Source organism: Lygodium microphyllum, chromosome 25 (assembly GCF_053477565.2).
Source record: "Lygodium microphyllum isolate KBCC chromosome 25, Lygodium_microphyllum_v1.1.10, whole genome shotgun sequence".
NCBI classification, from domain to species: Eukaryota; Viridiplantae; Streptophyta; class Polypodiopsida; order Schizaeales; family Lygodiaceae; genus Lygodium; species Lygodium microphyllum.
This window is the reverse complement of record NC_141159.1, coordinates 5,049,678-5,074,137: the sequence shown is the minus strand read 5'-3', so window position 1 is coordinate 5,074,137 and position 24,460 is coordinate 5,049,678. Positions and strand designations below refer to the sequence as shown.

The following is a 24,460-nucleotide window of genomic DNA, read 5'->3' as shown; positions in this document are numbered from 1 at the left end:
TCAAGATCCTAATCCTATCGTACTTGACATTGAAGGAAGTGAGCATAATGTAGATGATGCAAGTGTTGAATCTATACTCCTGAGCCATTGAAAGCAAAAGCAATAGAATCTAAATGATTGATTGATCAACATCCACAGCATGCTCAAATGAAGCACAAGGTCATGTAATGGGTGCACTCAAAGATGTACATTTGCCTCTGGAGTCTCCTCCACGGACATTAATGTATTGATATTGGTCATGGTCTCCAAGGCGTCTTAGAAATAGATCTTGCACAATAGGATCAATAGGGAAGGATTTTTGTTCATATGAATCAAATGGTTTATATTGATCTAACACTAGGCCTAGCTATGATGAAGAGGGTTGACTAGTTGTCTTGGGTGTGCTATATCCTCCCTTACTGGAGGGGTGGCCAGCCTCATTAGCGGGGTGTGATTGATATGTAGCTCTTGACAGTGAGTGAAGTGAAGACAAAGGAGTGTAGTCAGGCCATCCACTACACATGTACTCTAAGAACTTTGTGTTCATCATCTGCACATCATCTGTTAAGGTGGTTGAAGATGAGGGAGAGGATACATTGTCCTCCTCATTGAGAGCAGAATGCTGCCTCATGGTCTCCAATGATGAAGGAGACCCAATGGCTTCCCAAGAGTAAGGTGTCTCAACTGTTGTAAGTTTGTTACGTGCTCTTGTATCTTGCACAAACCAAGCCTTCAGGATAGCCATAGGATACCATTCAGTTGAGCACCTGCCTTGATATCATGTGAAGACATACTAAGTTTTCCACTGATAAAACACAATATATACGGACATGCCCAAAACACAATAATTTAGAAAAAAACATGGGAGAAGTGTAGAATTTGATGAAACTGAACGAGTCCTGATTTTTGAATGTAAATGAGATATTGTAACGATACTGAAAGGCAGAGCTGTCTAACAGTGAATGACTCTCTTGGGAGTGGGCTGAGGGACATGTCAGAGCCATTCATCCATTGGAGACAGATCTAGAGTGCAGTAACCACGAGTTGGAGTAGTGGATTATGTAAGAAAGTGCCGAATACTAAAAAACAACCTGTTGTAAATGCAAGTGCAGATTAGGCTGATGCAGAAAAGTGCTGAAAAACTCAAAATGTAGCATTTAGCAGCTGGAGTGATGATGTGGCATTGACAGTGGCCTGATCTGCAGCGTCTAGGAGTGAATCAGCAAATGGGTGATGATGAGGGAATTCTTAATTGGTAAAATGCGGGCTCTCTTGATGATGGTGACAGGCAGTAGTGGTAAATAACAGGCTGGGCGGGTCCAATCTGAACCAAATGCAGCACTGAATGATGTTGTCAGCAGCTAGAACCTTGACCATCTTTTAGACAACCTAAACATTTGATACCATCTTAGAAGAGCAAAACACATAGTGGACTAATGAAAGACCCAAGAATGATGAAAGAGACAATGCACAAGATGTAACCAGGAATAGGAATCCACTATGACAAGAGTACAATGGTTGAGCGCCATCTCACATGATCTGCAAGCCCCCTCTCTCCACACCAAGAATCAGCAAGTACATGAATGGGTGGATAATGGATAGTGGCCCTCCTTTTATAGACAAAAATAAAAGAGTTGTCCTACCGCAAAATAGGTTGGCCAATTACCAAATAAAGAATAAAGAAAATGCCCATAAATTAGGCCGTGGGTGCCTGTGAACCTGTGATATGACCACTTCTAACAGCTTCAATCTTCATCAACTGGCTGCTGTACATAACTTCCAGTTGCACCTATGACCATTTGCTACTGCTGCTTTGATCATTTGGAGGCATATGATTTTGATTATTTGCTCAATTTTTGTGCTTTTCTGCATGTTTTTATCACCTAAGGTCTTGTGCTATTGCTACTATTGACGTCCTTTGCGTTTGTAGTTTGCGTTTTGCCTTGCATCAACCTATTGTCGTCATGTAACTGCCTATCATGTGTTGATCCTGAGGGTTGCCGTGTGTTGACTCATTGCGTTGTGATCAAGTTTCAATTGGTTGACTTGTGCATGTCCTCGTGTCTCTAGTTGTAGACTTGTTGACATTGCTTCCCTTAGATTGCTTTTAACCTAACATGTCCCGTTAACCTTGTGAATGCTGCGTAGACCATGTTGACCTATGCATGTTAATTTGTGATCTGTCATCGGTGTGCCTTCTACTTGCATTGACACAACTGTGTTGACTTTGTGCTTTGCTTGTGTTGCTTTTTCATCTGATTGTCATTTAAGTTTCTGAAGTATATATCCTACGTTTTGATGTGCCATCTAATACGTTTGTAGAGAGTTGCGATGCATGCGGCAAGTTGGTTTTGACTTTGCATTGATTAGACCTGCGGTTGACTTGGTCACACTTGTCATCATTGGCTGCTGTTTTTGACATGTTGTTGCTCACGTATTACATTGATATGTATGTCTAGTTGCTTCTAGCGACATTGTTGCTATTGATCCACGTATCTTGTGTTGTCTCCGATCTGCATTGACTAACGTATTGTCACTTAACACGTGCTGCTTGTGTCATTCTTTGTGTTTGGTTGCTTCTTGTTGGGGGTAAAGGCGCCTTTGCCTAGCCGCTCGTGTATTACTACATCGATAGTACCTGCGCTTGCAAATTGCATGAAATCGGTCTATGATTCACATAAAGTGGTAGTCCCTTCAATTAATATCTGGTCTTTACATACAAACACAAACAGAGACCTCACTCCCTCGTTAAACACCACATTGATCCCGAAGTCCGGTGTCCCTTTCGGTATTTCTTTATCAATTAAAAGATGGAAAGTACATGAAATGTTTCAAAGTATAAAGCCTATGAACAGTTGAATTTCATCTTTTCTAAGCAAATTCTAGCTGCATAAGGATAGTACAATATATCCAGAACAACATCCCAAGTAGGAAAACACTTTCTGTGACCACAACTCAATGATTTAAGTGTAGAATTGCAATTTGCAAAACTTTGTATTTATTGTTTTTCACCTGTTTCTTGACCTGTTCTCAGCCTTATTCCATTCCAGATCTGTTTCATACTAGTTGGACTACAAACTCTTTGACCTTGGCATCATTCCAATAGTAGAATAATCCCACAAACAACACTAAATCAGAGTTGAAAACCTTGTTCCTGTGTGATGTGGTCATCACTTTCTTTAGTTCCTACATTGGAGAAGCAATCAGCTGCTCTTGAACCTGGATAGTGAGGCTCTTGCCTCAGTAGAAGAGCAAAGAAAACACAAACTTGTACATTCAATTGAATTAGCCCATCATGTAGAGCATTTCTCGTGAGAATAGAGAGAGAGTTGACCAGAGGGAGCAAGCTTTGTCTCCGTACATGAGTCAGAGACGAAGAAGTACTCTCCATAGCTGATGTACTTGCAGCAATCTACCCTCAGCCCCTAAAAAATTCACTCTCAGATCTGCCCCTCCTGTCTATTATGTTTTTTAAAAAAATGCTCTCTCTCTTTTGGAAATTTGTGCCCAAATTGTGACACATGGCATACATGTAACAAATTTCCCGTTTAAACCTTCCGATCTAAAATTCTCCATGATCGGTGTAATATTTGACCTCGGCATAGATCAAAGTATTAATCCTTGTGCAAAAACGAAGATAATGAGGCGAACAAATTCTAAGGTCCAAAAATAGTAACTCCCTTAATTTTAGGGATGGTGACCCCTACATTCCTCTAGTTGTTTTGAGTAACTTTTATCATTGCAACCACATCAAAAAGTGTAATGTGGCTCAGTTACAGTGACTTTTATTCCGTGGACATTCTCACATGTGCATCTTTTGTCTTGGTTAGGCTCATTGTCTTGCACCATCTCCAGTGGCTAAGCACACAGTCCCAAACCAGTGGCATTCTATTCTTCAGTGTCTATTCAATATGGAACTGGTCTCAAGGCTCGGACAAACCATTAGTCCAACTTGTCCCAATGGCTGCCTTTTCTGGCCATGCAAAGATCCCAGCTTAACCCAAGAGAACTCTAAATGGGAGTAAAAAGCAACATCAACTAAAAAAAATAAAAATAAAATATTTATATAAGTAAATAAGGAAAGTAGCTGTAAAAAGTATCACCACCCGGTGACACTGTAGGTAGCAGACGCCCATCAATCACCATTGCTTCATTCTGTATTCTTTCAGTGATATTTGAATAAAGGGAAGGCTGGTTACACATTGTGACTGTTGGAGCTCCCATATTGTGACTCTCTCTCTCTCTCTCTCTCTCTCTCTCTCTCGCTTGCTCTTACTCTCCCGCTATAGCTCTCTCGTGTAAGCTTCGATCCTTCTCACCTTTTAATTGGTATCAGAGCATGGTTGCTTGAGCATTCGAGCTTGGTCCATGACTCCTTCAACATTCATTCGAATCCCTACGCCATTGGTTCTCACTCTTGGTAGCCATATCTGACTCCTCCGAGCTTCGATCACTCCTCGGCTTCCCGAGCACCTACCCGGCCTATTTGGGTAGCCTCATGGCATTCCTTCAGCGGTATTGGAGCTCTCTTTTGTTATTTTCACTTCAGTCCATAGGTTTTGTGAAGTAGGGCAGCCATGTCCTTTTACTTCTTGTGATGCCTACACTCCATTGGTAACTTTGTTCTTCAAGAGGGAGCTCTTAGGGGCATAGTAGCAAGGGAATACTGTTCCACCCCCTTGGGAATGTGGGAACGCGTTCCACATGAAAAAAATGCCAAAGGAACGGAGGAATGCTATGGGGGAACGCTTGTGAAGGGGGAACGTCCGGGGGAATGCTGAAAAAGTGACGGGTATTGTTGCAATTGTCGGAAGTGACCATGGGGTGTTCGGATTGTGGCGATTGGTGTGTAAACTGTCAGATTGTCGGGAGCAAGGCATTGTGTGCTGCGATTCGCGTGCATTCGTTTCAACCTCTAGGTAAGAGAAAACTGCCTGTTGTGTTGCAGTCTCCTCTCTCTCTCTCGCTCTCTCTCCCCCTCCCATTTTAGAATAATTATAGCTCTCTCTCTCTCTATCTTAGCTTTGTTTTTACAGTTCTCTCTCTCTCTCTCTCTCATTTCAGATTAATTAGAGCTCTCTCTCTCTCTCTCTCTCTCAAACAGCTTTGTTTTCACAGTAGTCTCTCTCTCTCTCTCTCTCTCTCTCAAAATAGATTGAGTCTCATGGAGGGTCGACTAATGCTTTTGATTCCCGAATTTGTAGAAGTTATGGCTTCCTCAGGATCAAAGCGTTTGGGTAATAAGCGATCTCAGCCTAGTTGGTGGGACGAGGTTGAGAAAGTGGACCATTATATGCATCAAAGGGAGGTGCAAAGAAATGGAAATGCAAAAGGTGTGAGCAATTGAAAACATGAGGATTGAATCGTGTGAAGCAACACTTGTGTCATGTTGACATCAGAGCCCAAATAAATTTCTGCCCAAATACCACACCCGAAATGCGAAGGCAGCTCTTGGCAAAGTACCCAAGTGGAGAAGACAAAGCATGTGATGCATCTTTTTTTCGTGGACAAGCTGATGATATAGTCATGGGTGATGAAGCCATCCATGGCGGACTTGGAACTTTTGCATCCTCACAATCCCATCATGGAAAATGTAGCAAGCAACAAACCTTGGGAACAACTTGGGATCCTCGTAAAAAAGACAGGGTGGATGCAGCTGTGGCAAGGTTTTTCTACCATGATCATGTTGCATTCAATGTTATAAGATCTCCCTACTTCCTTGAGATGGTCCAAGAGATTGCCAAGTATGGTCCGACCTATAAGCCTCCATCATATGAGACACTGCATACCACTTTGTTGCAAAAGGAAAAGGATACAATTGAATGTGCTTTGGCAACTGTGCAAGAAAGTTGGGTGAAGAATGGTGTCTCTTTGATAGCAGATGGGTGGAGTGATACTCGAAAACGGTCCATCCATGGAATGGTTGCTTATTCCCGAGGAAAGATGCAATTCATTTCCTCACATGATTCCTCAAGTATATAAAAAAGTGCAGATCAGCTTGTGGAGGAATGGGCGGAAGGTGTTGAAAAAGTTGGGGCTGAAAATGTAATCTAGTTTGTTGCTAATGGTTAGGCAACAAATAGGGCAGCAGGTATGAGACTTGAGGAGAGATATCTGCACATCACATTCAGCCCATGCTTTGCTCATTGTTTGAGCAATTTGTTGAAAGACATTGGTAGCTTGTCATGGATTGATCCGTTCATCCAAAAGGGCAAGGATATAATCAGTTTCATCCAAAGCCATCAGTTCATTCTTAGTGAGTTCTGCAAGAGATCACCTAAAAAAGATCTCTTAAAGTACTCTGAGACGCGCTTTGGCTATAACTTTCTTATGACAAAGAGACTTGAGAAGGTAAGCTTACGCCTGAAGCAATTGGTGGTAAGTAATGAGTGGATGGGATGGGCTATTTCTAGATCAAGGGTTGGTATAGCAGTGGAGAACATTATACAAGATCATGCATTTTGGAATGAATTAAAAAGCATCAATATTGTCATGAAGCCAATCGTGCGCTTCATGCGAATTGCAGATGGACGAGAGCCATGCATTGGAAAGGTCTATGAGTGGGTAGATCACATGATTGAGAAGCTAGGATAGCTTGGTTTGGATGATGCAAAGTATCAAGAAGTTCGAGATTTATGTGAGGCAAGATGGAATGCTTATCACTCACCTATGCATGCAGCAGCATATGTATTAGATCCAGAGTTCCAAGGGTGTGGTCAAGAGAAGGATGAAGAGGTAATGCAGGGTTGGGACATAGTGCTTTTGAGGTTGGTTCCCATTGATACTAAGAGAAGATCGGTGAAAGATTAGCTTGGTTTTTATAGAAACAAGCTAGGAAGGTTTGGGTCAGCTGATGCACAAATAGATTGGTTTAAGATTGGGGCTGCCTTGTGGTGGGAAGATTATGGGGCACGTACACTTGAGCTTCAAACATTGGCAGTGCAGATTTTGTCTCAACGTGCAAGCTCCTCTCCCATTGAGCAACTATGGAGTGTATTTGGGCATGTTGCATCTAAAAAGCGGAATATGTTTGGGACAAAACAAGTGAATGACTTGATATTTGTCAGTGCAAACTTGCGCTTACTTGCAGATGTGGCTTCCCTCAAGGCATAAAAGTTTATAGCTCTTGATGAAGAAGGGTTCTCTAATGATGAGGATGGGGAGACACCTGTGCCTACACATATGGCTGATGATCAAGATGCTTTGGAACTTGCAAATGCTGATTTGGATGATGATATGGCTTTCTTAGACAATGTGGATGATAGTCTTTTGGATAGTCTTGTTGCTAGTGGCAGCCATGTATGATCCAATGGTTACTTTGAGAGACTTTCAAATTCCAAGTTGCCATATTTTGTCAACTATACTTGTTACTTGATGCTTCTTGACTCTTTTATGTAGTATAATCCTAGATTATCATCTATTTTGGATCTTATAAGTTATGTGCCATTTCAATGTAACCATCCTTTCATCTATGAAAAAGACTATCATGTTTTGCAAATTGTGCATGTGTTTTTCAAAGAGCTTTTATGAAATATATAAATGAATAGTTTAAAATATGTAAATCATATATATAGTATAAGTCTTTCCCCTTACATTCATTCCCGTTCTCCTTGGGGCTTCGTTCTCGTTCCCTTAGGACCCCGTGTTCTCGTTTCCATTTCATTGCTACTATGCCTGGGGATCCTTGACTACCCACACCCCCCCCCCCCAACAAAACCTTGCCTTGACCTTGCCCAGCCGTTCCATAGGCCCCATATCAGTTTGCACGATCACGTGACCTATAGGAGTATCTTTCTCAGATTGACATTGATTTTCTCCAGCTACTTCAGCCATCGGGTACTTAGGTAGGTTTCATTTGATGGCTAGAAGCATACTTAGAGCCTGACATTGAAGCATTGAGTATTGGTATTAATTTGGGTCTGATTTAGCACTGTTTTGGGACTGTTATAACAGTCCACAGGCTGTTATAAACAGTGTTACACTGACATTTGATGCTACAACTTGGTTGGCATTGACATTTGATGCCCGGTTGGGGTCCCTGAATGTTAGGGGAATGTATGCCTATTGATCAGCCATCATTTGGAGCTGATTTAGTGGCCTGAAATACTCAATTTTACATAGTAAATCACTACTGTACACTCCAGGGCTGAAGCTTATTTAGTCACTTTATACTTTGCCTATTGGTCATGGGTGTTTTCTAGGTGTTTCATATGACTATTGGGATGTAAATGAAGGTTGCCAAATGCTTTGGAGGGTTTCGGAATGCATTTTGAGCCTTGTTTGAGCTCCATATTGGTTGGCATTTACTTGACATTGGTCTACACTGGTATGCTTTGTGACAAAGGTTATACCTATGGTCTTTGTATGACCTGTTGGTACATGCTTGATGCTTATGCTACCTACATATGCTAGTTACATTGTTTGGACTTGAATGTTGTTGGAGCTTCGTTTGGGCTTGACTTTGGATATTCTAGAGCTTATTTTGGTCTTGCTTTGGCTCGTTAGAGATTGATTGGGATTGTCTTCATAACATTGGATGTTATCATTGCGGGTTATGCATACTGAGCTTTTGGATCTTTGAGACCGGGATCTCCTCGTGGATGATGCATAGTTGATATACCTTGTGTCAAAAGATGACGTACCAGCGAGACAGTAGGGTTGGTGGGGAGGAACACGGAGTGAACTCGGCGAATGTGGAGAAGAGAGAAGAAACTCTAATGAATGGAATGATGAAGTTTCGAATCATGGAGTGAATGTGATACAAGGGAACAAGGGTGCTGTAGCGCAAGGAAGATGATGAAGACAGCCATGAACCACGAACCGCAATGTCCTCCTGAAGGGGTGTGAGGGTAGTGGAGAGGCTGGAGAGAAGAGGTGACAGACTGAATGAATAAGCCGTGAGGAATGAATGAGAGAGTGGTCTATAAATAGGCATAGTCAGTCTAGGATGGCGCTCCTTTTTGGGGCTACAAAGCCTAAATGCAAAACGCATAAACGTAAAAACGCAAACTGCGGATGAAGGGTTTTTCAACACCCCCTCTCAGGCCCAAAAAGGAGAACAAGAGAAGAGTGAGATGGAGCAATGCTACATGCTGAAAAATGCTCATGCAACAGGTGTCACTTGGACAGTGTCCCTCATGGGGAAATTGTTCACTTGCCCAAGCGCCCTAGTACAAAGATGATGAAAACATGCAATGCATAGGAGGAATGTTGGATATGCCTGTACTTGATCTCGAGAGGTGGCTCCATACCGACCAAGTGACGAAGGCAAGAAGAAGAGGAGAAAGAAGATGTAGAGGATCCCTAAGATCCAAGATTTCCATCGGAAAGGGAACCTGCAATAAAGACCAGTAGTAGAGGAAACTGGAGAATCCGAAACACAACCTTGGGAGAGAAGCCACTAGCTGCGTGCATCCATACTGGAAAGAATACGAAGGCCTCGTCACCAAGTCGTGGCTGAACCTCCGAGGTCCCGTGGTACCTGAAGATACTGGGTATCAGTAGAAGAGATGACTGGTCGAAGACAGCCACGCCAAGAAAGTAGAGGATGGGTGAAGAACTTCATGTGGAGTAGGTTTCCCCTCTGAGGTGGGAGGTGGAGTGGCCCCCGCAAGAGTCGAAGAAGAAGTAGATGCCCCCTCTGAGGGCAAAGAAATAACATCTCCCTCCGAATCCCCCTCTGAAGTAGATAGGGAATTGAAAAACTCATGGATCACAGACTCAAAAATGTCTGATGACGAAGGAAGTGTTGTCGGTCGTGCGGAAGAAGGTATTTGGGGTACCGAAGAGCTCCCAGAGGTAGCCTCTTGAACTTGAGTAGTCAAGGGCAGGGAAAGGTGGGGCTCAGAATGAGTAGGAGGTGGGCAACAGTCAGTGTCTCTCAGTGGAGCGGACTAGGTAGCCGAAGAAGAGGAAGGAGTCGAGCAGCCACTGTCTCTTGAAGGAGCAGACTGATGAGGAGACGGTATCAAACAATTATTGTCTCTCGATGGAGCGGACTGCAGATCCGTAGGTCGTGGAAGCCACTGTTCCTGAAAATAAATGGGAGAATATTGTCGTTGGCATTGCGATGATCTCCAGGAGGTTGTAGCGCCAATTGATCCTCCATGTGCTCGAAAGGACTTAGTGTGCATCGGATGCGTCTTATTGCCTTGAGGATAGTACTGTGATAGCTGATGCAAAATGATCTCTGTGGCCCAGAAAGAAGAGGTGGCACAAGGAGTGCCTGGTGGAAGACGCATATATTCCGGAGGGGTGGGGAGCAAGGGTTGAAGTCGGCAGGCATTGGTGGTGTGCCCGGTGATGCCACAGTAGGAGCACCTAGTAGTCTGGTTATCTGTTGGTAAAGAAGCCATGGATACTAGTGTGCCTTGCTGAAGAAGGAAGAGGTCAGTCTCAAGGGGTGTGAGGGCAGTGTGAAGCACGAACCGCAATGTTTGCCTGAAGGGGTGGGAGGGTAGTGGAAGGGCTAGAAGTGAGCCGCGAGTGGGAGGAGGATTATGCAACTAGTAGAAAAACGGAGGTGAGGAGAGAGAAAGACTAAAAACGTAGGCAGGACAGCCTGCAGGAGAGAGAAAGACTAAAAACTCAGGCAGTAGGAGAGAGAAAGACTAAAAACGTAGAAAAAAATAGCAACAACAGTCAATATGCTGAAATTGGCTCTAAATAGTGTGTGTGAGGCTGGAAACAAGTGTCAAATTGTTGTAGACAGCAATGGCGAGCTTGGACCGCGATGTCCTCTGCGTCCGGGGTGTGAGCAGTAAGCTGAAATACCTGAAATATGCAAAAACGAGATTTTGATGCAACAGAAGAAGAGAAGTGGATGCCGAACCCGCCACTGGTCTTTGCCTTCATTGGAGTGGAGGATCTTTGCTGCTAGGTGAGCAGATGATGTATCAGCGAGACAATAGGGTTGGCGGGGAGGAACACAGAGTGAACTCGGCAAACATGGAGAAGAGAAGAGAAGAGAAGAGAGAAGAAACTCTGATGAATGGAATGATGAAGTTCCGAATCATAGAGTAAATGTGATACAAGGGAACAAGGGTGCCGTAGCACAAGGAAGATGATGAAGACAGCCACAAACCACGAACCGCAATGTCCTCCTGAAGGGGTGTGAGGGTAGTGGAGAGGCTGGAGATAAGGGGTGACGGATTGAATGAATCAGTCGTGAGGAATGAATGAGAGAGTGGCCTATAAATAGGCATAGTCAGTCTAGGATGGCGCCCCTTTTGGGGTTGCAAACCCTAAACGCAAAATGTAGAAACGCAAACTGCGGGTGAAGGGTTTCTCAACACCTTGGTCCGTGTGGATATACTTGGGCTGATTCAGCTTTGTATTCATTGAGCTGACACCGACTTGTGTTAGGTCTTGGCAGTGGTATGCACATTGTACCCTGTTGATTGGGGGGTGTACTGATTTTACTAGCGGACTTTGTTTGACATGTTTGGGTGTTGGCTCATGTCAGTTTGACTGTTACATGCTTGTTTATGCTTGCTTGATGTTGATTTTGCATTGACAACATGTGATTGACTTTGAATATTGGGTTTTGCCTATTGTTAGCTCTCATTGTACACAATTGTCATAAATTACAGCAAGCATATATCTCCGGACTATCATTTATTTTTCATGCTGAATCGTCTTGGTTTGATGTACTTTTGATGATACTTGGTGGGCAGCATCATTAGATACTCGTTTCTCGCCATTTTGCCTTGGTTTTGGTGGTTTTTTTGTCATTTTCTGTAGTTTATAGGAAGCAGTTTTTTCCATTGACAGTGCTATCTTCAATATCACTAAGCTTGATGGTACGAATTATGCCTATTGGAAGAGCCAAGTTTGGCAGGTATTGGTGCAGAAATCGTAGATAAAGCCACTAAGGTTGAGTGGGCAGTAGCAATAAACTATGACTAATGACGAATGGATCGAGCTTGATGAGTTGTGCAAGTCCACCCTCATCTTGTCTCTCATTGAACAGGTACATTACAATGTGGTTGAGGAAGCACAGAGTGCTTGGCAGCTTTGGGATAAGATCAAGATCCTCTATGGTAAGCAAAGTCTTGCAAGTCAAATGTATTGATTGAAATAGCTTATGGATCTCCGCATGAAAGAGAATGTGACCATGTCAGTTCATCTGAGCTAGTTTCATACTATTCTCAAGAACTTGGTTTCACAGGGCACTGATTTCAAAGAGGATATCACTCCGTTGTTCTTGCTTGGAACTGTTAATGATTCTTAGGATGTATTCCGCATTGCCTTATGTGCTTCTGCCACTACTCTGAAGCTATCTGATGTTGAGATGTCTTTGTAAGAAGAGATAAATCGTAAGAATTTGGATGCCTCTCGTGTGTCTCATGCTTTGACAGTTAGAGACCGACATGATGGAAATGCAAAGAATGACCATGGTAATGGCCGTGGATAGGATTTGCAAAAATCTCGGTACAAGTCGTGCAGTAAGTCTCGTGGGAGAAATGCCAATCTGATTGTCATCATTGTGGGAAGAAAGGCCACAGTGTCATGAATTGCGCAATGAAAGGCGCAAAGACAAGGAGAAAGAGAAAGTGTAGGAAAAGTCTTCTGATCGCAGTATAGTATCTGCTAAGTCAAGTGTTAAAATTGAAGAGATTAATGTAATGTAGCTCGAGGATAGTGATAGGGATTATATCCTTGTAGTAGCTTCATCTAGTGCTTCGTAGATGACAGAGATACACTCTATGTATGCACAATGTTGGCTCTTGGACTTAGGTGTGTCCTTTCGTGTGACACCTTGCCGAGAGTGGTTCCATTCATATGGTTCTGTTTCGGGTTCTGTGCGCTTGGCTGATCATAGGTCTCTTGAGATTGTTGGCATTGGTGATGTTAGGTTGCAGTTTCCTTGTGGTAGCAATTTTGTTATACACGATATACGTCATGTACCTACATTGATACGCAGTCTCATGCCCACTGTGGACAGCTTGATGATGCAGGATATCATGTATCTTTTGGAGACTTTGCATGGAAGATTACTCGTGGCAAGCTTGTGCTTGCGAGAGGTGCCAAGGCTGGTAGCCTCTACCCCTTAGTTGTTTTTGGATCTACAGTTGATTATGCTTTGTCTTTGGGGTCTTTACCATCATGTATCTCTTTGGCATGCTTGTTTGGAGCACATGTCCGTTAAGGGAATAAAAATGCTTTCTAGTTTGCAATACTTATCGCCCCTTGACTATTCTCATTTTGATTGTTGTGATCATTGTCTTTATGGCTGGCAGACTAGGTCTACACATAAGATTAGTATGTCACGCATGAGTGAGCCCTTGGCTTTGGTTCATTCTGATGTCTGTGGGCCCATGCTCTATCAGTCTATGGGTGGTGCGAAGTATTTTGTTACTTTCATGGATGATTTTTCACGTAAAGTATGGGCTTATCCCATAAAGTAGAAGTCCGATGTATTGGTAGTTTTCCAAAGATGGCTTGCCTTGGCAGAAAACCAATTTGGACATAGGCTAAAATGCCTAATGACAGATAATGGAGGTGAGTATGTCTCACGTGCTTTTGAACAGTTATGTGATGAGAGGAATATCAAGCGTTAGTTAACGGTACCCTACACCCCTCCCCAAAACGGTAGGGCTGAGCAGATGAATAGGACCATCCAGGAGAGGGTTTGCAATATACTTAGCCATATAGGCCTACCTCAACATTTTTGGGCTGAGACAGTTACGACTGTCGTGCATATCATTAATAGATCACCCTGTAGTGCCATTGATTTCTAGGTTGTAGAGGAGGTATGGACAAGAAAGCCTTCCTCTTATGCGCATTTACATGTCTTTGGATGTGAGGCATTTTGCCATGTGTCCAAGGACAAGCGTAACAATCTGGATTCTCAGAGTGTTAAATGCATATTTCTTGGCTATGGAGATGCAAGAGAGATGGGTTACCATCTATGGGATATGGAGGTGTGGAAAGTCATCCGCAGCCATGATGTAGCCTTCCATGAAGATGCATAGGCAGCTTGAGAAGATAGTGGAGATACACAGGGTTATATTTCAGGAGGAGCCACGAGCTCTTGTACAACTAGCTGGATAGCCTGCAGCAGCAGCAGATACTCATGGCAGGGTGTTGGACAGAATGTTGGGTAGGCGTAGAGCCTGCAGTGCGGCGTTCTACTAGAGATAGACACTTCCTTGATAGATTTCAGCTCTCAATGCATTATGTCTTCGTTACAGATGCAGGAGAGCCTTTTATTTATGATGAGGCTATACGGAGGGGTGACAATCACTCTTGGGAGAGGGCTATGGGGTCTGAGATAGACTCCTTGCATAAGAATGAGACTTGGGATTTGGTTTCATTGCCTAGTGGCAAGAAGGCTCTGCCATGTAAATGGGTGTATAAGTTAAAGAGTACCCTTGGACACACCAAGTCGGCTTATAAGGCAATACTTCTTGCTAAGGATTTTAAATAGGAGCATGGAGTTGACTTTGATGAAGTCTTTTTTCATATGGTTAAGATGACCACCCTTCGCTTGGTTGTGGCCTTAGTCGCGTAGCTTGACTTGGACTTGTATCAAATGGATGTCAAGACAACATTTTTACATGGGGATTTGCTTGATGAGATTTACATGGAGCAGTGCAGGTTGAAGAAAAGTCTTTATGGCTTGAAGCAATCACCTAGGTAATGGTACCATGTGTTCGATGCTTTTATGCAGTCACAGGGCTACAATTGTAGTGCTATGGATCCGTGCTTGTACACAAAGAAAGCCCGTGATGGATCTTTACTTATTTTGGTACTCTATATGGATGACCTGCTATTAGTAGGGAAAACTTATGATGAGCTAGATGCTCTTAAGGCTCATTTCAAGAAGAGCTTTGAGATGAAGGACCTGGGACATGCCTCTAACATACTTGGTATGCGCATTAGCCGCGACAGGCATCAGGGACTCCTCTACTTGTCACAGAGAGAGTACATTCATAAAGTCATTGAGCGCTTCCGTATGCAAGACGTGAAACCTATTGGCTGTCCATTGTCTTCTTATGTGAAGGTATTATAGGTTGATTGTCCGCAGACAGATGAGTAGTGCCACCAAGTGGTGATACTTTTTGCATTTGTTTTTCTTATTTACTTAAATTAATATTTTACCTTTCTTTTCTTTAGTTGTTGTTGCTTTTTACCCCCCAGAGTTCTCTTGGATTAAGTTGGGATCTTTACATGGCCAGAAGAGGCAGCCATTGGGACAAATTGGACTAATGGTTTATCTGAGCCTTGGGACCGGTTCCATATTGAATGGGTACTGAAGAATACAATGCTAGTGGTTTGGAATCGTGTGCTTAGCCACTGGAGATGGTGTAGGACAATGAGTCTGGCCAAGGCAGAAGATACACATGTGAGAATGCTCACGGAATAAAAGTCTTCGTAATTGAGCCACATTGCACTTTTTGATGTGGTTGCAATGATGAAAGTTGCTCATAACAACTTGACGAATGCAGGGGTCACCATCCCTAAAATTTAGGGAGTTACTATCTTCGTTTTTGCATGAGGATTAATTCTTTGGTTTGTGTCGAGGTCAAATCTTGCATCAATCATGGAGAATTTTAGACTAGAAGATTTAAATGAGAAAATTGTTACATGTATGCCATGTGTCACAATTTGGGCACAACTTTTCAAAAGAGAGAGAGAGAGCATTTAAAAAAAAAAAAACATAATAGGCAAGAGGGGCAGATCTGAGCGTGAAGTTTTCAGAGGCCGAGGGCGGATTGCTCCAAGTACATTAGCTATGGAGAGTACTTCTTGGTCTCTGACTCATGTACGGAGGTAGAGCTTGCTTCCTCTAGTCAACTCTCTCTCGATTCTCAGAAGAAATGCTTTGCATGATGGGCTGATTCAATCAAATGTATAGTTTTGTGTTTTCTTTGCTCTTCTGTTGAGGCAAGAGCCTCGTTGTTCGGGTTCAGGAGCAACTGATTGCTTCTCCAATGCAGGAACTAAATAAAGTATTGACCACGCTACACAAGAACAGGGCTTTCAGCTCTGATTTAGCGTTGTTTGTGGGACTGTTTTACTACTGGAATGATGCAAGGTTAAAGGGTTTGTAGTCCCAACTGGTATGGAATAGAATTGGAATGGAATAGGGCTGAGAATAGGTGAAAATTAGTAAATACAAAGTTTTGCAGATTGCAATTCTACACTTGAATTATTGAGTTATGGTCACAGAAAGTGTTTTCCTACTTGGGATGTTGTTCTGGATATGCTATACTGTCCTTATGCAGTTGAAATTCACTCAGAAAGGGATGTTGTTTTGGATATGCTGTACTGTTCTTATGCAGCTGAAATTTACTCAGAAAAGATGAAAGCCAAATGTCCACAGGTTTTGTACTTTTGAACATTTTATTTTTTTTGTAACTTTTCATCTTTTAATTGATAAAGAAATACTGAGAGGGGCATCAGGCTTTGGGGCCAATTTAGTGTTGAGCAAGGGAGTGAGATCTCTATTTGTGTGTGTATGTGAAAAGACCAAGTATTAATTGAAGGGACTACTGCTTTATGTGAGTTATAGACTGGCTTTAAGTAGATGGCCGAGATGGCCAAGATTCCCTATGCATCTGCAGTGAGCAGTCTTAGGTATGCCATGACAGCGACTCGTCCAGATATTGCCTTTGCAGTTGGTATTGTGGCACCCTATATGGCTACACTTGGCAAGAAGCATTGGGATGTTGTGAAGGGTATCATCAGGTATCTGAAGGGCATTGTAGATATGTGCATATGCTATGGCAGCTAGGATACAGGAGTCGTGAGGTACACCGACTTTGATTATGCAGGACATGCAGATAGTAGGAAGTCCACTTCTGGCTATGTATTCACCTATGCTGGAGGTGTTGGGATGTCCAAGGTGTAGAAGTGTACGGCTCTTTCCACCACTGAGGCCGAGTATGTTGCAGCCACTGAGGCTTGCAAAGAGGCAATATGGTTAGGCCGTTTGGTTCATGACCTTGGTATTGATGCTATTCCTACACTGCATTCGATATTGATGCGAAGACGAAACATATTGAGGTGAGGTATCACTTCATACGTGGGGTTGTTAAGGACAAGTTTGTTGACCTTGTCAAGATCTCGACTAACCAGAATCCTACAGATCTGCTCACCAAAAGCCTCTCTATGGAGCGCTTTGCCTTCCTCAGGAGATTGATGGGCGTGGGATGAGATGACGTATTTCCTCATCCTGTTGTACACGTGTACATGTTGTACTGTCTTTTCTTTTTCTTTTTCACTCTTCACTGGGGTAGATTCGCCTTTAAGTGGGAGGTTGTTGGGGGTAAAGGGGTCTCTGCCTAGCCGCCCGTGTATTACTACACTGACAGTACTCGCGTGTGCAAACTATAGGTAGCGGGCGCCCATCAATCACTGCCACTTCATTCTTTATTCTTTCAGTGACATTTGAATAAAGGGAAGGCCGGTCACACATTGTGACTATTGGAGTTTCCACATTGTGTATGTCTCTCTCTCTCTTCCTCTTGCTCTCCCGCCATAGCTCTCCTATGCAAGCTTTGATCCTTCTCACCTTTCACTTCTTGGCATCCATTGCTTGAAGTGTCCATTTGTATTCTATGCTTTTTGTATTCACAAGGCGCCCAATTGGTTAACGTGTCCAGCTTGGAATATTTCTCAACCGTTGTTCGTATGTAGAGTCCATTTTGATGGTTCTTCTAGTGCTCATGTTGTAGGTGTTCACATGCCTTGTTCATCTTTTGCATTTGTCTTGTATTTGTACTTGTAATACTCTGCTTGTTGTTTTTAAAGGTTCGTGCAGGCATTCACACTCCCTTTGCTACCCTTGTCACTTAGGTAACATGCAAGTACTTTCTATTCTCATTTTACTTCATTATGATCATCTGGGTACCCTTGTGATTGCGAGATTCTTTCTTCTAACATATATCATGAAGCTGTTGTTCAGTGTTGTGATGCTAATCAATGCATTTCAAAGCATGTTGGATTACTCTAGTCTTTGGAGGGATCTCTACTTCTATTATGATGCGGCACAATTGTAGTCATGGATATGAAGGTGAAGAGATGGAATGGTGTGGCATAGTGTCACATTTGAAGAGAAGGAAGATATGAAAGACATGCTACTACTTTGTGTGGTGGATATCATGGTCGTGTTTGGCGGTATATGAGATTGCATACGTGTCTACATCATCTAGGTGGGCTACCATTGGCTCGAGTGGATGGTCCTTCTCGGCTCTAGTGATACTGCATGCCCTCACATGCTCCTAGCTTGAAGGTGCAAGTGTGGGGTGGAGAGAGGGCATGCTGATGCTCTTTCATCATTGGTGGATTTGATGTGTCATCACTTTCACATCTTCTAGCGATCCAAACCTTGGACTGGTGTGTCGAGCACCAAGTTGATGCTGGGATGATTGACATGATGTGTTCATGTGGTCTCGCACGAGGGGACCCAAAGGGCATGCTGATGCTCTAGTGGAGGAATCTTGGTGTCCTGGCGAGCTATCCATGGAGCTTGTGTGGTTACAGGAGGTACAAGGTGGCTAGTTGACTGGAGTGTGCAGATTGATGAAGTATCGGGAGGCAATTGACCTAGGGCACACTACTTATAGAGACGGAACCAACCAAAGTTTAGGGTTTTACTTATGGGGCACTGAAACACACCTGTTCATTAGAGGTTTGGGGGTGTTTAATGAGCTTATGAAGGTTTAATCTGTAATGCACTATTTTTAGATTAAAACGGATGTTCGAAGGGGCATTCCAGGCTGTGTAGGGGCTGAAGCCTGGGTTGTAGACAGAGAAACAGTAGGGAGGAGTGTGTCCTACTCAAAACAGATTTCAAGAGAGCAGCAGGCCACGTTTTGTTCAAACTGTGAGGGAAGGATGCCGGAAAGGTACATTTTGACGTAAGAAGCCAGTTTACCAACCTCCGAATTGGTACCTTTTTCCTCTATAAAGGGTATTTCCTTAGAGCATGCAGACAGGCTTATATAATTTCTCTTCGTGGGACAAGAAGGCTTCATCTTTCTGCTTTATTTCTGTACCTGCACTATTCAGCTGATATTACTGCCCCCTTCCATCTTTGTCTGCAGGGCCCAGGCTGCTACATAATTTCTGGTGCTGTCATCCATGTTGATGCACTCATGTTCATGTGATTGTGACACCACCAATTCTTTTTGTTAAGGCTCACCTATGATTTGCTTAAAGCGGCCATTCCCTTCATATTGTTAGGTGTTGCCTTATGTCCCAGGGCTTGTTTTAAGATGCTTGAGAGTCTCCTTCCTTCCATTTTAATTGATTTGCCCTGTTTTGATGAAGTGCAAGGTAGTTTTTTAGATTTTGAATCCTGTCTGGATGTCTTGGTGCTTTATTTGTGGTCACTTTATCTACAGATTCTTTCAATCTATTTGCTTTCTTTTCAACTTTTGGGTTTTTAAGAAGAGCATTATCAAAGTTTGAACTTACGACAAGAAGGAATTGATGGCAAAGTTTCCCTCAGTTGACCTCTCTTTACTGGAAATTGGATGGGTCTATTGTCTATCATTGCAGAGGCTACTTGCTGCATCTGCTGGAAAGCTCAGTACACGAGGGTTGGTTTCGTCACCAGGAACGTCAAACAATTTATTATCTAGGCGAGGAGGTGAAAGGTCAAGGACAACTACCATGGTAATCCTTGTCCTATTTACTACTGGAGGAGAGCGTTTGTGTGTTTATGCTAGAATATTTAGAAATCAGAAAATTGCTAAGGATGGATTTGGCACAATCAGTCGATATTAACATAATTCCACTTCTTGAGCTAGATTCTGCTGTCTTGTTTTGTTTGAGACCTCAAAATTTATGCAGGGCTTGCAGGTTTGCATATACAAAAGTTGTACACAGTTTATGCCTGATAAAGCCAGGGTTATGGATAAATATACTTGTCTTCATGCTTCTTGATTGATCACTTTTGTGCTGTTTCATATGATGTAGTGAAGCAGATTTTGGAAATTCATTTAAGAAGCATTGAATTCCTTAGCTTGATAGGCAATACCTATCAGCTGCTTGTGGATTACAATGTAGTTCCTTTACAGAATCTGCAGAGTGAAAATCCTGATTAGCTATCATCCATCACATGGGGCTCGCAGTCTCAAGAGCTGTGTATGCTCCAGTAGAAGAGTCTCTCATTTCACTGTCGTTGGTTCTTCTACAGTAGTAGGATAATAGGTGGAAAAATTTTAAGCAGTAATTCAGTAGGATGAATCTGTTTTTGGCTAGGATACAAAATAACATATGGAGAGGTACCGAAAAACTGTGCAGGTCATGGACAGGATTTCTAGAAACGCACTGAAAAAGTGTGCAGGTCATGGATGGGATTTCTAGAAAATGCACCACACTAGTTACCATCTCCCTAACACCTTATCCTTGACTTGATTTTTTTCAGCGTTTTGGGAGAGGTTATTTCATCTTTTACAAAAAAAAAAGACAAGAAAATTTGATGGATATACATTTCTATGTTTCAAATTTGACCTAGTCATGGCAGCGAATGTTAATATGTCAGGTCATAAACAGAGAGTAGTGTTGCCTCAACTCTGAATTTTCCTGAGGTAGTTTTTACTCTTGATAAGTTATGCAGATGACTGTTAGTACCGGAACCCTTTTGAATCATAGCATAAAACATTTGGTTTGCAGTATCTTCCAACTCAAGTGGCCATCAGAACCAAAGAGAAGACAACTTATGTCCCTCGTAGGGAGGACACTCAACGCCGTGATCGCGAAATAATGCTAGACAAAAAACGCAAGGAGTCCCTTGATTTTAAAGACAAGAAGCTTGTGCGTGAGAAAGGGTTGGCAAAGGTGGTTTCAAGTGATCAAGACCATGATTCCAGTCAAGAATTTCAAGATGAAAGCCCAAAAACATCCTCAGAAGCTAGTCCAGGTAAGACAAGTACTGTTAGGCTGTTAAGTGTATGAAGCAAGTCATATCATTCCTACCATGGTCTGTGGTTTGAACAATCATATCTGGTCACTTCATTTGCTGTCTGGTGCTTGGATAATGCTGTTTATGTGGACCTGAATTGTGGTTCTGCTCACTAATATTCATGTCACATGCATATACTTTCAATCTACTTTCCCCAAAGTAATCAAACAAAATGCTGATTGCTTTAGACTATCTTTTCTCTTGTTCCAACAATGATTAGTTTGGAGGAGCGCAAGTGAAAACAGAAATGAAGCTTTGAGAAGTTTCATTTGTGGTCTTTCCGGAGGAGTTATGGATGCATTTGTGGCGGTAATACTTGGTGATTGAACATTTTCTTATCACTTTGCAAATATTGTAGCTCCTCCTCCTGCCTAAGAGTAGGGTGGAGATGTCAAAAGTCAGTTACAAACCAACATGCAGTGCCTTAAATGGCAAACTTTTGACAGGTTCAAGGGTTTTTCCAAGCAGCTATTTTTGAGAGAAACTATAGAATTAAACTTGGGCTCAGGAGACTAAAATAAAAGTTATGCATGGGTAAGGTTTTTCCTAGTAGCTTTTTTTGAGAGACTATAGAATTAAACTTGTGCTCAGGAGACTAACATAAAAGTTGCGTGTGGGTAGTGTTGGATGTTTCACTGTCTGGGCCTCAATCACCTCCGGTTCCCTGGTCTTCAAAATGTTCATGATCGTCCCTATGTTTGCTTGCTGAGTGAAGGTCTTGTTCTTCAGTAATTTATATTGGAGAAGTTGGGGTGTAGGAAATTCTCATGTTTTGGTATGGAAGGCTGCTATCTTCTGATTGCACATTTTGCATCTTATAGCTGTTGTGGTATTTCAAAATCTTTATGGTGTGGACAACTGCGATATCACCCTTAATGCTCTTATTAATGAAAGAAGCAAAGGACTCGGTTTAGTTGGTGTCCTATGTTTAGTCAACTTCCATTTCAACTGTGGTATCATTCTTAGTGCTCTTCTTAAAGAACTAAGAAGCAAAGAACTCTGTTTAGTTGGTGTGCTATGCTTACTCAACTTCCATTTCTTGTGTTAATGTCTTGAATTTGTTCCCCTGTACTCTAGAGCTATTATATAACTTTTTGCACACTTGCTGAAACTCCAAAGCTGAGCATTTGTTCACTTGTGCTTACCCATGCAGTGGGTGGACTACAGTTAGTCGAAATCTGTGTGTTGTATTAAGATCTTTTGTCTCTATATCTATGTAAACTCTTGTGCACATGCACTTCTGAAACCCAAAACATGTGTGTTTCATTCACTTTGTTATTCACCGACACCTGCATCTTACAAGCTCTGACGTATTTCAAGATTCTTCCAGTTGAAATGCGGCACATTTCTACTTCTTAAAGCCATTGAGGTAATTTGATCCCTTAATGCTATGTTTAGTCAGCTTCCTTTGGTTTAGTTTATCCCTCATTTGTGCTCAATCTAGTACTTGTGGACACATGCTGAAACTGGAAAGCTGTGCATTCACTCACCTTTATTACCCATGCTGTGGGTGAACTGCGTTTTGTGAACTTCCATTTGTAGTATTAACGTCACATGTTTTCTCACTGGCTGAAACCCAAAGATGTGCATTTCACTCGGTTGGCTATTCACCCATGGTATGCCCATCCACTTAACAAAAGTCATCATGCCATACATGTATGCACATGTGCATGAGGGTGTTCTTCCCATCTAGGCTGATAGCTAAGCAGGTGCATACAGTGGGTTATGATGATGTAGAAACTTTGCTTGTTTAGTAATGTGGGATCTAGTTTTGATGCCACGACATATGGACTTATGTCATGCATATATACACATACACACAAACTGTGTGTGAATCCGTATATGCATTGAAAAGTTATGATATACATGCATTGTACATATACACGTGCCCATCTATTCTATGCACGTCTGAAGCAACCATATGCATGCATACACATTTTGTTGTATGTGCTAGTTTCACATTATATCATACATTGATCATTGTGAAGTATCAGGTATGAATTATGTTCACCCGCTCCATAGGCCCATTACTTGGTAGGAATTGAAAAAATCAATTGGGTGCTTATTTCACCAATGGGACGCAGAGAAATTTTACCCAGACTGTACAGCTGAATCAGGACTTTCACTACCATGCGGTAGATGTAATAGCATGCTCTTTGTGATGACTTTTATGGCACTTTATTCTCACCCCTTGTAGGCTCAGCTTATGCAAGAGGCACCATATCTAGTTTTCCATAGGGTCAACAGCTTTTTACATGTCACCTTTTGATGGAGGCCTGAGGTTTTACCACAGCCCCAAATGATTTTATGCACAACAAAGATAATGTGAAAGGGGTGAGATAAATTGTTATCATATGAGTAAGATTCTTAAAATTTTCCAGCTCCTCTTCAAGTGTGGCAGTTTCCTCACTTAATGTCATCCCAATGGGAGGCTAAGGTAGTAAGATTCGCATGTGTTGCAATTCCATAACCTATTATGGTAAAAGCCATGGCTGCTGCTACGAGTGGTTCAACCTTCTGTTTCCTTCTTCTTGAAGAGGTTTGAAGCTCTTTGGTCCTGTTCTCGGTAGAATCCCTAGTTGGAGAATGCTATTTATTTGTTGTGCTTCTCTTGCCTTCTATCGCATAAGGGTATTCTTATGTTTGACATGTTGAAGGCCTTGATTATGTGCTTTTGCTTCTGGCCGGTAGCTTGGGACAGTTGTGTACTGAAAACTTATCGCAGCTAGTATATGAATGGATGCCTTTTGATTCTTATATTGCCATGTTCGTCGCTTGGTAAGTAGATATGCTATAGTTGCCTCTGAACTTGTCTTGGCTCCAACTTTTTTTTCTCAACATCTGGCCAAGATAGTATAGTCAGATTTGACTTTGTACTCGAGGATGGATGCATGGTTTTGATTGTTGATGCATTTTTCTGCAGGGGTACTTCAAGATGCTCATGATGGAGGAGCAAGGCAGGGCCTTGATCTATCTCATAGAGCATCTTTACAAGTAAAAATGTGCCCTTTAATTTGATTACCATTATACTCTGGCTGTATGTGTAGGAGGGATGCTACTAGCACAATGTTTGGGCAAATATCTCCAGCTGTGAGGATTGTGTAAGAAAGTGTTGTGCACTGTGCTGGTCCATCCTCACTTAGTACTTTGCCTGATGAGAGTATCTCTGTGTTGGAAGGACCTCAAGCACAAACGGGGGTGCTCCCATCTTTGCCCTGACTATCTCATTTGGCTCCGGGGATGAACCCTTAGACCATCCGTGAGGGGGAGAGAGAAGGGGGGGGGGGGGGTGAACTCAATGAATGATGAGGGAACAGTATGAAGTTTCACCAGTCACTAAGGCTGCCATACTGCAGCAGCAGCAGGAGAGCTGACTTAGGAGAGAAGAGAGAGAGAAGATGACTGCAACAGCAGTCTGATGACCGTGATTAGTAAAATAGAGAATGCATGTGGTAACCAGAACAAGTAAAAGAAAGTCTTTATAAATTCGCCAAAGCTCTCCAACCAGTTAGAAAGACTGGAAATCAGCCATCCTGCTTGGAAATCTGTTGCCACAATGAA

General features: G+C 42.5%; 1 protein-coding gene and 1 pseudogene across 1 annotated transcript in view; both read left to right on the top strand.

Annotated features, from left to right (window-relative positions):
• Positions 1–24,460, top strand: part of UPF3 (Smg-4/UPF3 family protein) — a 70,494-nt gene that overhangs the window by 14,908 nt on the left and 31,126 nt on the right. Inside the window, exons 6-7 of the mRNA XM_087666707.1 lie at positions 19,492–19,608; positions 20,611–20,857. Of these exons, the coding sequence (XP_087522833.1) occupies positions 19,492–19,608; positions 20,611–20,857 (364 nt within the window). The remainder of the gene's footprint in view (positions 1–19,491; positions 19,609–20,610; positions 20,858–24,460) is intronic.
• On the top strand, positions 5,144–7,284 carry LOC148013865 (uncharacterized; annotated as a pseudogene).